This window comes from Haliaeetus leucocephalus, unplaced genomic scaffold, assembly GCF_000737465.1.
Source record: "Haliaeetus leucocephalus isolate CR32 unplaced genomic scaffold, Haliaeetus_leucocephalus-4.0 Scaffold1, whole genome shotgun sequence".
Classification (NCBI taxonomy): Eukaryota; Metazoa; Chordata; class Aves; order Accipitriformes; family Accipitridae; genus Haliaeetus; species Haliaeetus leucocephalus.
In genome coordinates, this window is record NW_010972437.1 from 16,985,212 (window position 1) to 16,999,361 (window position 14,150).

Here is a 14,150-nt window from a genome sequence, read left to right on the forward strand (position 1 = left end):
GGGGGGCTGGTGCGGGGGGCTGGGGAGGCTGGGCTGCTGGCAGGGTGCTCCCAGGAGGGTTTTCCTGCGCTGGCGGGGACAGAGGGGGAACCCAGGGCGAGCTTTGCTGGTGCTGGGTGCCCCCCATGGTGGAGGAGCTGCAGATTTGGGGCTTCTGGGGGACAGTGGGAGGTGGCAGCAGCTGTGCACAGGAGGGACATCTGGGCAGGGACCTGATGGGGTCCAGAGCCCTGTGAGGCCCCGGCGTGGGGGGGCACGTTGGGGGTGGCACACTGGGCACCCTCCTGCCAGGGATGGCTGGGACACCTCAGGGTGACAGGGCAGTGGGGATGTGAGGACCAGGCCCTGAGGAGGGCAGGCTGGGGGGTGAGGGGACTGTGGCATCTCCAGGGCAGCCTGGAGGCTGGTGAGGTCCTGGGGACATGAAGCAGGAGGGATGGCAAGAGGTCCCTGCACTGCCTGGGGCTGGAGAAGGCTCGGACGGCTTCAGGGGGAGAAGAGGTGAGGCAGAGCCAGGCCAGCTGGAGACTCTGCAGTAGTGCCAGGAGAAGGATCCTGAGGTGCTGTTTGGGCTGGCTGGCTGCGCACTGGCTCCTGGGGCAGGAGGGGCACAGGCTGCAAAGGGGACCCAGCGTGTCCTACCCTTCCTCCCACTGCTGTCTGCGGGGACAGTGCCAGGCATCCCCCCTCCAGGAGCCCTGCCTGCCCTGCGGGGTGGTGGGCAGCCTCCGCACCCCCTCCACTTCTCCTGCAGCCCAGTGTCCCACATAGCGTGGCCCGTACGGCGCATCCCATCCCCTGCAGCCTGGCATGTCACGCAGCATCCAGCGCAGCACATCCCACCCCATGCAGCATGTCCTCCGTGGCATGCCCCGTCCCGTTGCAGCCTGGCATCCCACGCCGTGCACCCCAGGCTGTGCACCCTGCACAGCGCGTTGCCTCCTGCTGCTGGCTGACCCAGCACCAAGGCACAGCCGGGTTTGTGGCACCCCAGATCTCTAGAGGGGGAGTGCTGCCTGCCCGCTCTGGGCCGGGTGGCTCCTGCCGGGCTGCTATACATAGGTAGGCCAGCCCTGCCCCGGCGAGGCGCTGAATGGAGCAGGCTCAGTCTTATCAACCCAGCATGTCATCAGAGGGTATTTTTGGGGACAGCAGCTGCAGGCATTTGTAACGTTTGGTCCCTGCGCGCTGACACCCGGGAGCGGAGCTGGGGGAAGCAGCAGGAGCCGGGTGCCAGCACTGGGAGACACGGGGGAGAGGCGGCGGAGCGAGGTGCGTGTGTGGGGCAGGGGACTGAGCTGTGGGGCTGCGTGGGGCAGGGCAATTGGGGAAGGGGGTGGTTAGAGGGGGCAGCTGGGCGGCCGAGCCATCAGGGCTGTGCGTGTCTGCGGGCACTACTGTGGGGTGGCCTGTGGGTCAGGGGAGTGTGTGGCCGGGGAGGGGGCTCTGAATGGATGCACTGTCCCAGGGGTAGGGGTCTGGGTGAAGCTGGCCCTGGTCCCTGCTGCTCCTTGGGGACCAGCCCTCTCCCACTGTCCCCTCTGGGTCATTCAGGGAGTATTTTTATTTCTCTTCCCCCTGCCGGAGGGAGGCAGAGATGCCTCCGCCCCAGCCATGGTGCGGGCAGAGGCTGGGGTGCACTCGCTCAGAGGAGGCACGGAGCACCCTGCCCCGCTCCTGCCTGTGCTGGTGGGCACGGTTACCCGCAGCACTGGGGATGAAGGCAGTGCCCTCCGAAAGCAGGACCCATCTCCCCAGCCTTCCCTCTGCCCCCTGAGGCTGATAATTTCCAGCCGTGGCTTTCAATACCCAAGGGCCGGATCCTGCCTGTGGGACCACACTCTGGAGGGGGGACCTGCTCCAGGGGCAGCCCCGCTTTGCCCCAGGGCATGGCCTTGCAGGGTGACCACTGGGCGCAGGGGGGGTCCCTGCCCCTCTGAGCCCGGGGGGGGAGCACCCAGGTCCGGCCCGGTGCCTCCCACCCGCGACAGCCCCGTATCAGCACCTGCCTTCTGAGCCAGCCCAGATGCTGCAGGAATGCGGCTCTGCCACCACCCGATACTGCAGGAATGCCCCGCGGGTGGGGAAGGGGCAGACTGGGGCCTGTCCTGCCTCCACCATCCCCAGCACCCGGCAAGCAGCTGCCTGCGCTCCCGGTCTAGGCGGGGGTCCCCCGCCGCCGGAGCTGGGGTCCCCTCTGCGACCCTGGGGCAGGCTGTGGGAGCCCAGGCCCCTTGGGGTGCAAAGAGTCGCCTTTTGTTCCCTCTTCTATTGCTGCTGGGCTGGGAAATGGGTGATTCAGGCTGAGACAGGAGAGTATCCAGTGGGGCTGGGGTGCTCAGAGCGAGGGTGGTGCTTCTGCAGCATGGGGTCCATCGCTCTGGGCACGGGTCCCTCCTGGTGGTGCTCCACACCGGTCCCTTTGCTGAAGCCTGAGCCCCCACCCCGGTCCGTCTGTGCATCCCCCCAGGCTGATGATCTCCACTGCTGCTCCAGCCAGCCACCTGCCGTGACCCTGAGGAGGTGGTGATGGAGGGGTTCGGGGGAGCCCCCAGGTTCCTGGCCTACCCGCGTGCCTTCACAGTGCGAAGCGGCACTGACGCGGTCCTGAGCTGCCAGATCACAGGTGACCCCCGGCCGAGCATCCTGTGGGAGAAGGACAAGACCCCAATCGAGCCCTCGGGCCGCTTCCATGTGGAGGCCAAGGGGGACCTGTACAGCCTGCTGGTGTCCCGTGCCACCCCTCAGGACAGCGGGCTCTACGTCTGCAAGGCCAAGAACAGCGTTGGCGCGACCTACGCTGCTGCTACACTCAAGGTGGAGGCAGGGGAGCCCCAAGAGGAGGAGGGATGCTCGGGCGGTGAGGCGCCTGCCTTCCTCGTTGCCCCCTCGTCCACACGGGTGTGCCGGGGGGAAGACGTGATGTTCACCTGCAGGGTGTCCGGGCAGCCCTGCCCGGTGCTGGAATGGGAGAAGGATGGGCACAAGCTCTCTGACATCTTCGAGAGCAGCCACTTCGCTGTGGGGCAGGAGCCGGAGGACTGGCACTTCCTGAAGCTGTTCAGTGCCCGGCCCCCGGACGGGGGGGTGTACGTGTGCCGGGCACGTAGTGGCTCACGGGAAGCCCTGGCTGCTGCCGTGCTCCTGGTCGAACCCCAGGTGCTGCCGGACGGGCTCCCCAATGGCTCTCCTGCTGATGGCCCCGAGCCACCGGCGGAGCGGCAGCAGCGGCGGCGGCGGCACGCAGAGGGACGTCGCGCGGGACCAGAGACCTGGATGCCCAATGGTGTGGTGCCGGCCGGGGTGCCGAGGGCCAAGGCGTTCGCCGTGAGCGTGGGGAAGCACGCCAAGTTTCGCTGCTACGTTACCGGCAAGCCCAAGCCAGAGATCGTCTGGCAGAAGGACGGTGAGCCCCTCGCCCCTGGCCGCAGGCACCTCATCTACGAGGACCGGGAGGGCTACTTCATCCTCAAGGTGCTGTACTGCAAACCCCAGGACCAGGGGCTGTATGTCTGCACTGCGTCCAACACTGCCGGCCAGACCCTCAGTGCAGTGCAGCTCCAGGTGAAAGGTAGGAGCGTGCCCAAGAGCTGCCTGGGGCGGACGGGTGCTGGTGGGGTCCAGGGCTTTTCGTCTGGCAGGGATACATCTGTGTGTGAGCCCAGCATCCCTGGGCTCCCTCCTGCCCTGTGCATCTGGGGTCACCCCAGGCTCCTCCGGACAGAGCTGCGGGCTGGAAGCAGGGGATGCTGGGCTCCTCCGGGGAGCTGTGTCCCCCTCCGTGCCCCTTTCTCCTTGCAAACAGAGAGGTGGCATCTCTGGAGGTCTGCGGGCATCCAGCCACGAGCGGGGAGGGGCGACAGTGCCTTGGTGACAAATTCCCCTGGAAGTGCTGAGTGGTTTTGGCGGGCAGCCCTGCAGGGCACGGCTCCAAGCGTCTGCGCTGGTGGCAGCCCCATCCCGCAGAGCCGCCCTGCCAGCTGGGGACAGCCCGTGGCTGGGGTGACCCGGCACCTGGTGCATCCCCCGCCTGCACCCCGCCTCCCCTCTGCTGAGATGGCTGCCCCTGCCTGCTAGCATGCATGCTCCTGCGTCCCCCAAACTCCCTGCTGAGATGCTGGGGGCATTGCTGGGTCTCCCCAGCCCAGGCCCTGGTTCTCTCCACTCTGGGGGATGTGCTTCCCGGGGCAGTGCCTGTCACACGCAGGTCGGAGAGGGGCAGAGAAGGGCCAAGGGCTCGGTGCTCTTTGCGAGCTGGGAACGCCCTGAGCGAAGGGCTGCTGGCGGATGCTGTGCCCTGCACACCCTCAGCGCCCGTCTCTCCTGGCGGCAGAGCACCGGCTGCGGTTCCAGGTGCAGCTGACAGACGTGGAGGTGGCAGAGCGGGAGGACGCCGTGCTGGAGTGCCAGGTGCCGCTGGAGACCATCCCCACAGCCTGGTACCTGGAGGACAGGGAGCTGCAGCCCAGCCACAAGTATGTGATGGAGGAGCAAGGCGTGGTGCGGCGCCTGACCATCCGCGACGCCCGCACCGACGACGATGGCATCTACCTCTGCCAGATGAAGGACAAGGGGCGCAGCATCGCCGAGGTCTCCGTCCGAGGTGAGGGTCAGGTCTCTGGCGGCGTGGCTTTGCCTTCCTCTCCCCCTCCTTGCCAGGCTCGGCACTGCATCAGCCCCCTGTGTCAGTCTTCCCACTCTTTGGCCATGGTGCCTGCTGCTGCCCCTCCTCAACCTCACCCTCCTCCCCTCTCCCACCCCAGGGAGCCCACCCTGCTCCTCAGCATCCCTCCTTGGCCCTCATGCATCTCTTCCCACAGGGGTGATCGCAAAGCGGCTGCCGCGGAAGCTGGACGTGATGGAGGGGGAGAACGCTGTTTTCTGTGTGGAGACGCAGGAGGTGGTGGAGGGGACCTGCTGGAGCCGGGACGGGCTGCAGCTGCGAGAGTCACCCCACATCGTGCTGAAGAGCTTCGGCAGGACGCACCTCCTGGTGCTGGTGCACGTCACCCGCCAGGATGCGGGCATCATCTCCTTTGCTGTCGGGGAGTCACAGACGTCCTCCCAGCTCCGGGTCAAGTGTAAGCCCCAGGCTCAGAGGGGCCCCACATCTGCCATCCTGGCCATTCATGGGGGTGACACGGGGGAGAGACGGGATGGGCACCCACTATGCTGGGGACGTGACGCTACGGTGGCTTTTTGTGGAGGGGGGCTTTTAGCAGGGCTCCAGGGCCCCAGCCTTGCTGGCACTCACAGATCCCTGTAACCAGCACCATGCTACACGGGAGCAAGACCATCCTCTCCATCAGAGAGAGGATCCCCGGAGACACACTCAGCCCTTCTGCCACCCCGCCAGGAGCCTCACTGCCATCCCCAAGCAGGCAACACGGGCTGTGACTTGCAGGTGTGAAGCGTGACCCCCCGAGCGCGCCGGTGGCAGCCGAGATGAGCGTGGCGGAGAGCAACGCGGCCCTGCTGACCTGGTGCCCCGCGCCCGATGCCCACCTCCGCCCCCCCAGCCGCTACCTGCTGGAGCGGCGAGAGGCTGCGGGGGGCGAGTGGGTGCAGTGCCTCGCCACCGACCTGCCCGGCCACGTGCGGGTGCTGGGTGACAGTGTGCCCCGTGAGGCCGACTACTGCTTCCGCATCTGCGCCGCCAACGAGCACGGCAGGAGCAGCCCCGTGGAGTTCCCCGGCTCCGTGCATCTCGGTGAGGGTGCTGAGCCGGGGACCCCCACCTGGAAGCCGGCTCTCCCCAGAGGCCAGCCAGGATGTCGTGCCACGGCACTGAGTCCGGCTGTGCTCCAGCCCCAGCAGCTCGCCTGGAGAGGGGTCTGCAGGATGCACGGGTGCGGGATGGTGAGGACGCGCGGTTCTCCCTGGAGCTGTCGGCTGCGGTGCACGGCACCTGGATCCTCAACGGTGCCAGGCTGGGCGAGGAGGAGGAGGAGGGGGTGGGTGGCCGGTGCAGCGTGCAGCGCCATGGGACGGAGCACTCGCTGCTGATCCGGGGAGTGCGGCTGGCCGACAGCGGGGCCCAGGTCACCTTCGTGTCCGGTGGCGTGCGGGACTCGGCCATGCTGCACGTGCAAGGTGAGTGGGGTGCTCACCCAGAGGTCCTGCCAGAAGAGCAGCAGGGGCTCTCATGCTGGGCGATGCTTCTCACCCCTCCACGACGTCTCTCAGCTCCTCAGGTCTGCATTGCCCCGGTGCCCGAGGCCGAGCGCCTCCGGGAAGTGCCGGAGGGGCTGCCCGTACTGCTGGAGTGCCAGGTGTCCCCCCCGGGTGCCTCCATCTGCTGGCTGAAGGATGGCGAGGCCGTGCCCCCAGACGATGTTATTGCACTGCAGGCGGAGGGCTGCGTGCGGAGGCTGCTCCTCCGCTCGGCTGGTCCCTCGGACACCGGCGTGTACACCTGTGATGCTGGGGATGATGCTGTGAGCTTTGTGGTGACCGTGACCGGTGAGCTGGGGACTGTGTGTGGGAGCCTGGACCCCACCTCCTGACAGTGCTCCTGACCCTCTTCTTGCCCCATTATGGGGCCGACAGCTGCTGTCAGTCGGGTGCCTGTACTGAGCCCCGTGTTATCCCTGGCAGAGGCACCGGTGAGGATCGTCAGCTCTAACGAGGAAGCCCCCCATGCCTACGCGGCCGGGCAGCGCGTGGAGCTGTGGTGCCAGCTGTCCCGCCCAGTGGCCCCGGTGCGCTGGTACAAGGACGGGGAGGAGGTGGAGGCGGGCGAGAACCTGGTGCTGGAGCAGGAGGGGCCGTGGCGCCGGCTGGTGCTGCCCTGTGCCCGGCCGCAGGACGCGGGGGAGTTCGTCTGCGATGCCGGAGGGGACTCCGTCTTCTACACCGTCACTGTGGCAGGTGGGTGATGCAGGCAGGTTGGCAGGGTCACACCTTGGGGGGCTTGCTTTGGTGGTGCAGGGTGCCACAGCACGTGTCGCTGTCGCTTGCTGCTCTGGGGTTGGGGATGCTCCTCAGAGATGCTTTTGTCAGGTCCTCGTCACAGCAGGTCGGGCAGGTGGGGTCTTTGCAGCAGCTCTGGTGCGCAAAACCACGCAGACTGACTGGCAAAGGGGACAGCTCACACTGCTGGTCTGAAACACTTGGGTGCCCGAGGGCTGGCACCCAGCACCCCCACACCAGGTGTTTGCCGGAGCTCTCCCACGGTCAGTAAACAAGCCCTCCTCTGAGTTCCTAAAAATAGTGGGTACAAGTGCCCAGCAGCTGGCGTGGGGTGACTCACGGTTGGACATCACTCTGAGGGCCGGTGTTAATTGCTGACCTGAAAATTAGCAGTTGCCTGGATACCGACGACTGGGTGGTGTTTGCTGGGTGTGAGCGGGGGATGGCATCCCATGGTGGCTGCCCCGGCCATGGAGCGGCTGCTGGCGTCTCCAGCCGGCAGAGGATAATGAAAGCTGAAAGCAAGTGAAAGACTTCCCCTTGCTGGCCCTGAAACCCACAATCCCGCAACCACAGGAAGGCGACCGGGGGCAGAGCTAAAGCCTGGTTAAAAGGCTCCGTGACCACAGCAGTAAAGCCTCTCCACAGTGTTAATACGTGGCAAAGGGCCAGAGTCGATGGCAGAGGATGTAGGAATGAAGATGGGATGAGTGCTAAGAGATGCTGGAAGAGACAGTGAAGTGGTGACTGCTGGGAGGGTGAAGAAGGGAGGGGGTTTTGTGTGATAAAGGCAAAATTGCCAGTGAGAAGGACGTGCAGTGTGGGCTTTGGGCAGAGACAGGAGGCATCGTCCGCCCTGCAAGGGTGCGGGGCATGGAGAGCTCGGCTTCCCTAGCGTGGGAGGGGGGAACACCATCTGCTGAAGCTCAGCCTTTCGGCTGAGCAGCTTTGCATCACTTCGGCAGAAGGGTCTTAGAGACGCTGGCTCAGTTCGATCAGGATTTGGCCATCGGTGTCACCGGCAGGGCTGGGGGTGGGTGCTGGGAGGCTCAGGCTGGCACCTCTCTGGCACAAGTGCCGGGCTGGCTGCTGCAGTCAGCGCTGGTGTGGCACGCCTGGGTTTCCCCGAGGCATCCCAGCTATCCTCCATGGACTGCTGCGGCATGGAGCCCTCCTGCCTCAAGCCCGGCCACCCCCGCGTGCCTCTGGGTTTTCCGGCAGCTGCCGAACGCTGGGGCTCCCTCAGAGCCGGTGGTGGGGCTGGGGCCAGAGCGGTGCTGCCTGCCGAGGGCTGGCACATGGCCCCCTCCTCGCTTCAGTGCCATTCAACATCTCCAGCTGTACTTCAGCGATGTGATTGCTTTTAGCAGGCCCAGGGAGACAGGCAGCCGCCGAGCGTTTGATCAGGGAGCCGGGCGGATGCAGGCTCAGCGTGGTGCAGGTTGAATGCTGCAAACTGGCTCCGTGCCACTTTCGTGCGCTGCAGGGCTGCGGTGTGCTGCTGAGCCTGGGCATCGCGGCTGGAAACTGTCTGGGAAGTTTGCAGCCCGGATGCCCAGCACGGGGCAGCTGCAGGCCGTGAGAAGGGCAGGTTGCCACTTGGCCTCCAGCGTGCTCTGGTGCCAGCTGTGCCCTGTGCCTGCCGGGCTTGCTGAGCACCCATGGCAGAGTCCAGGCCAGCTACGGCCCGCTGCAATGTGTGTGGCCGGGCAGGCAGTGTTGGCTGCTGCAGGCCGGGGCCACATCCTGACCTTCTTCCAGGAGACAGGAGGGCTGGTCACCTATAGCTTGTACTGGGAGCCCCTCTCTAAAGAGAGATTCCATTCAAGTCAGGGGGGAGATGTGAGCAGTGGCACACATTTCGTATGTAACCTATTAACGGTGGCATTTAGTGAGCACTGCAATCTGGCATGGGGTCCCAGGTCCCCGTGAGCTGGAGGGATGGGGCTGCTGGCTGCAAGCGAGCCATTCGCCTGTGCCACAGTGTTGGTAAATGCCAAGGCTGAGCTGAGACAGAAGCACCAGCTGGAACCCGGTGGCCTCCGAAATGGGGAGACAGGCAGAGGGGTGGGCGTCCTCTGGTAGGGCAGCCACAGGGGCTGGTGCTGACACCACAGATGGCAATTAGCAGTGCTGGGGCTTGCTAACAAGGCACTTGCCTGCTTGCATCCCCCCTCCACATTGCTCAGCTCTGTCCTGGGTCAGAGCAGGGCAGGTACCGTGGGAGCGAGGGGACGGCACCAATTTACAGCCAGCTGGAAGCCAGATGCTCCTCCTGGGTGCAATGGGTGAGGAGAAGAGGGAGCCCCAGCCAGGGCCGCCCAGCCACTTGTGCTATGTGGGGTGTGGATGAGGTGGTGCCTTCCAACCTTAAAGCCAATGAGCCGGTGAAGCCATCGCTCTATGCAGGGCTGTGACTGCCACCATCACCTACTCTGGTCTTTACATCCTGGCTGAGTCCCGTGTCTCTACCAGCAGAGGCACCGGTGAGGATCGTCAGCTCTAACGAGGAAGCCCCCCATGCCTACGCGGCCGGGCAGCGCGTGGAGCTGTGGTGCCAGCTGTCCCGCCCGGCGGCCCCGGTGCGCTGGTACAAGGACGGGGAGGAGGTGGAGGCGGGCGAGAACCTGGTGCTGGAGCAGGAGGGGCCGTGGCGCCGGCTGGTGCTGCCCTGTGCCCGGCCGCAGGACGCGGGGGAGTTCGTCTGCGATGCCGGAGGGGACTCCGTCTTCTACACCGTCACTGTGGCAGGTGGGTGCAACGCACAGCGACGGCCCTCTGCCCCTTCTACCTCTGTCCTGGCTCCCTGCTCACGCTGCCGTTCCACAGGCAGCTGCAGCACCTCAGCTGCCCCTCGCCTCCTCGTGTGCGGCTCCTTGCCCGTGCCCCTGGGCTGGAGGGGGATGTGGGCAGGGGCAGGTCAGCTGCTCTGTCTCCTCCTGGAGCCCTGTGCCACGCTGCCTGCCCATGGGTTATGCCACCTCACACCCCAGCCCTAGTGCTCCCTCGCCTTTCGGCTACTAGCGCTGCAGGGCTGGGATGATGCCGGCCACAGCCCCAGGTCAGGTAGAATGGAGGCCAAGTGACACAGGGTCTTGGTCCTCTCAGCCCCACAGGTCCGCATTGCCCCGGTGCCCAAAGCACAGCAGCTCCAGGAGGTGCTGGTGGGGCTGACTGTGCTGCTGGAGTGCCAGGTGTCCCCCCCAGATGCCCCTGTCCGCTGGCTGAAGGACGGCGAGGCCGTGGTCCCGACCGAGGTCCTGGCCATTCACTCAGAGGGATGCTCGCGGAGGCTGCACATCCCCGCAGCCGTGGCATCCGACTCGGGGATGTACACCTGCGATGCCGGGGACCATGCTGCCAGCTTCAGGGTGACCGTCAGCGGTGAGCTGCCCGGGGGTTGCCCGTCCTCATGTGGGGCTCACCTAGTACAGCAGCTAAGCCCCGCCATGTGTCCCCCGGCAGATGCACCGGTGAGGATCATCAGCTCTAACGAGGAAGCCCCCCATGCCTATGTAGTGGGGCAGCGTGTGAAGCTGTGGTGCCAGCTGTCCCACCCGGCGGCCCCGGTGCGCTGGTACAAGGACGGGGAGGAGGTGGAGGCGGGCGAGAACCTGGTGCTGGAGCAGGAGGGGCCGTGGCACCGGCTGGTGCTGCCCTGTGCTCGGCTGCAGGACACGGGGGAGTTCATCTGTGACGCCAGGGATGCGTCTGTCTCTTACCACGTCTCGGTGGCAGGTTGGTGGCACAGCAGGGATGCCCTTGGAAGGGCAGTGCTGCCCTGGCTTTGTGCCATGGTGTCCCCAGCCCTGCTCCCTGCCCTCAGCATCGCAGAGGAGGGAGTGTGGCTGCATCACCCTGGGGCTGGTGGGTGCCCCCCTCCAGCCATGCTGGGCTGGCACTGTGTGCCCGCCTCCCCTGCCCTCAAGCAGCTCCTGCCCCTTTGCACTGGGGTGAGAGGCTGCTGCATCTATGCAGCCCCATGGGGACAGGGATACAGGTGACTGTAAGTAGGGACAGCAGAGCCAGGAGCAGTGCAGAGAGCAGGTCTCATACTCTTCCTCCACATCCCCGGCAGAGCCACCAGTGAGGATCCTGCACCCTCTGCAGCGCTCACTGGAGCTGCCGGTGCAGGCACCAGGGCGCGTGGAGCTGCGGTGCGAGCTCTCTGTGCCAGAGGCTCCCGTACGCTGGTTCAAGGACGGGCTGGAGGTTGACGAGACCGACAACCTGCTGCTGCTGGCGGAGGGGGCCTGGCGCTGCCTCCTTATCCCCCAGAGCAGCGCAGAGGACACAGGCGAGTACATCTGCGAGAGCAAGGATGAGGCCGTCTCCTTTGACGTCAAGGTGTCAGGTCAGTGGGGACCCAGGAGCAGGGACACACTGACAGGGCTCTGGCAATGGGGTCTTTCCCAGCCTGGGCGAGGGGGACCGGCTCCTCTGTAGTGGCGGAGCCTGTGGGTTCCCACCCCCCAGGTGCCAGGCCACCCAGAGAGGGTGCTCACCTGAGGCTGGCAGCAGAGGCGTCCCCGGGGCCGTGTTGTCCCTGCGCTGCTTTGCATCACGGCCACACCGTCCTTGCAGAGCCGCCGGTGCGGATCCTGCAGCCCCGCAGACCTCTTCCTGTCGTGACGGTGTCCCCAGGGGAGACGGTGGCGCTGGGCTGTGAGCTGTCCCGTGCGGATGCGCCTGTGCACTGGGCCAAGGATGGTGTCAGGCTGGAGGCTGGGGGCAGCCTGGTCCTGGAGGAGGAGGGTGCCCACCGCCGCCTGCTCATCCCCGCGGCCCGAGCTGAGCACTCCGGAAAATACATCTGCGATGCCGCCGATGACACGGTGACCTTCACTGTCCAAGTGTTGGGTGAGCAAGAGGCTGGGGGAGAGCCTGGTGGGGGATACTGGATGCACGGACCCCAGAGACCCCAGCTCCGTTGGTGTTGGGTGCTGCAGACCCGCTGGTCAGGATCCTGGAGAGGGACGTCCTGCCGACCCGCCGGCATTGCTGGGCCATGGAGGACCTGGTGCTGGAGGTGCACCTCTCGCACGCCCACGGGGAGGTGAAGTGGTACAAGGACGGGGAGAAGCTGCAGGACACGGGGCGTGTGCGCCTGGAAGAGGATGGGGCACGCCGCTCCCTCGTCATCCTGGGCGCCACGGGCAGGGACGCAGGGGAGTATCTCTGCGACACCGGCGATGACAGCATCGTCTTCTTCGTCACCGTGGAAGGTGAGCGGGAGGTCCCGGGGGGGACAGCCAGCAGGGCGAGGACCGAGGTGGGTCCCTGGCTGCTGCCAGGCTGGTGTGGGGCTGGGCTGGGTGGCAGTGGGCACAAGGAGGCTGGTGGGGAGCGGGCTGCACCCACGCAGGCGCTCTGTGGAAACCCCTGCGCTGCCTGGCTGCAGCTAGAGGAGGTCCAGGTAGATCTGGCCGTTGCAGCATCCAGCACAGGCTGCTGCTCACCTGGTAACAGCCTGTCTCTCCAGTCCCAGAGCCACCGGTGACCATCGTGGGCAGCATGGGCGCTGCGGAGCATCAATACTTGGTGGCCGGGGAGGACCTGGTGCTGGCTTATGAGCTCTCCCATCCCGACACCACTGTGCGCTGGCTCCGGGATGGCCAGGAGGTGCAGCCGGGTGAGCGGGTGCAGGTGGAGGCCAGTGGGGTGCTGCGGCAGCTCACCGTCCGTGGAGTGCAGCCCAGCGACTCGGGGTGCTACGTCTGCGATGCCGCCAGCGACCGCGTGGTGATGAATGTGGAGGTGTTGGGTGAGCTGGCAGGAGCCCAGTGCCACAGGGACCCCCCAGCACGGTGGGATCGTGCCACAGCCCTGGGCGGGGGGAGGGGATGTCTCTGTGACCCCGCTGATGGCCAAGGCCAGGGTGGCAGCGTGGCAGCGGAGGTCGGGACCCCTGTCTCCGACCCCGCAGGAGCCGTTGGTCGGAAAGGGACATGTCAGGGTCATGGTGAGATATGTCCCTCCCGCCTCCTCCAGCCAGGGGCTGGTTAAATTTAGCCTTGGCCGGCTCCCAGGCGCCGCTCCTCCTGCTTTGGCTGCCAAGGGCTGAGCTCAGCCTGGACCCTTATCAGCTGAAGATGGAGGGCTGGGGCAGGGTGGGAGAAGGCCTGGCACAGGCAGGTGTTCCAGCTCCCCAGCAAGGTGCTCGGTATGGGGGACGCACCAAAATTAAGGGCCCCAACCTGGCAGCTGAGCTGCCTGTGCCGGGAGGGATGCAGGAGCAATGGGCTCTGCCGCCATCCCTGACTTGGGCCCCTTTCCCGAGGGGACCCTGAGCTGCCAGATGCTGCCAGCCGGCACACCTGCCCCGCCGGGACCCCCAGGCTGGTCCCACCGGCACCCCCAGCTGGTCCCACCTTGACCCCCAGCCAAACGCACAGCCCTCCTGCCCCATGATGACTCACTGTGGGCATTGCCACCTCTCCGCTCGCAGCGGTCCCGTCCCTGCGCTGCCCCGCACCACGGGGACACCCCTGAGCCCTGCCTTGTCTCCCACGCCCCCCAGCCCAGCCCGTGCGCGTTGTCAACAAGGAGGAAGCACAGAGCCCGCTGGAGGTGCTGGAAGGGGACAGCGTGACGCTGGTGGCCCGGCTGTCCCCGGAGACGGCAGCCGTGCAGTGGCAGAAGGATGGACAGACGCTGCGCTCGGGCGGGCGGCTGCTGGTGTGCAGCGAGGGCCCCGTGCGCAGCCTCACCATCAAGCAAGCGGAGCTGGGTGACGGCGGCATCTTCCTCTGCGATGCTGGTGACGATGAGGTGCATTTCACGCTGCACGTGAAAGGTGAGCCTGGAGGTGTCCCTCACCCATGCCGGGGGGCAGGAGCTGTCCCCTGCCCTGCGCTGGGATGCTTCATGCCCCCATCCCATGCTGGTGCCACCGGAGGGGACACGGCTGAGCCCGGTTCTTCCCCGGCACAGAGGCGCCCGTGCTGTTCGTGAACAAGCAGGAGGAGCGGGAGAAGCTGCTGGTGCTGGAGGGTGGCAGCGCCGTGCTGTCCGCCGTCGCCTCCACGGAGCGAGCCGATGTCACCTGGCTGGGCCCGCGGCAGGCGGCGGTGGCCGGCGAGCGCTGCGAGCTGCGGCGGGACGGCCGTGTGCACAGCCTCGTCCTCTGCAACGTGGCCAAGGAGGATGCCGGCGTCTACCCCTGCCTCTCCCCCCACGACCAGATGCAGTTCGACGTGAGCGTCCGAGGTGGGCGGGGGGGGGGGGGGGGGGGGGGC

General features: G+C 66.5%; 1 protein-coding gene across 1 annotated transcript in view; it reads left to right on the forward strand.

Annotated features, from left to right (window-relative positions):
* The first annotated feature begins 2,529 nt into the window (after positions 1–2,529).
* OBSL1 (obscurin-like 1) overlaps positions 2,530–14,150 on the forward strand; it is a 15,047-nt gene continuing 3,426 nt past the window's right edge. Inside the window, exons 1-14 of the mRNA XM_010567876.1 lie at positions 2,530–3,571; positions 4,334–4,603; positions 4,821–5,081; positions 5,405–5,710; positions 5,809–6,093; positions 6,187–6,462; positions 6,598–6,870; positions 9,391–9,663; positions 10,991–11,266; positions 11,497–11,772; positions 11,862–12,137; positions 12,395–12,676; positions 13,433–13,708; positions 13,846–14,121. Coding sequence (XP_010566178.1) covers positions 2,530–3,571; positions 4,334–4,603; positions 4,821–5,081; positions 5,405–5,710; positions 5,809–6,093; positions 6,187–6,462; positions 6,598–6,870; positions 9,391–9,663; positions 10,991–11,266; positions 11,497–11,772; positions 11,862–12,137; positions 12,395–12,676; positions 13,433–13,708; positions 13,846–14,121 — 4,648 coding nt within the window. The remainder of the gene's footprint in view (positions 3,572–4,333; positions 4,604–4,820; positions 5,082–5,404; positions 5,711–5,808; positions 6,094–6,186; positions 6,463–6,597; positions 6,871–9,390; positions 9,664–10,990; positions 11,267–11,496; positions 11,773–11,861; positions 12,138–12,394; positions 12,677–13,432; positions 13,709–13,845; positions 14,122–14,150) is intronic.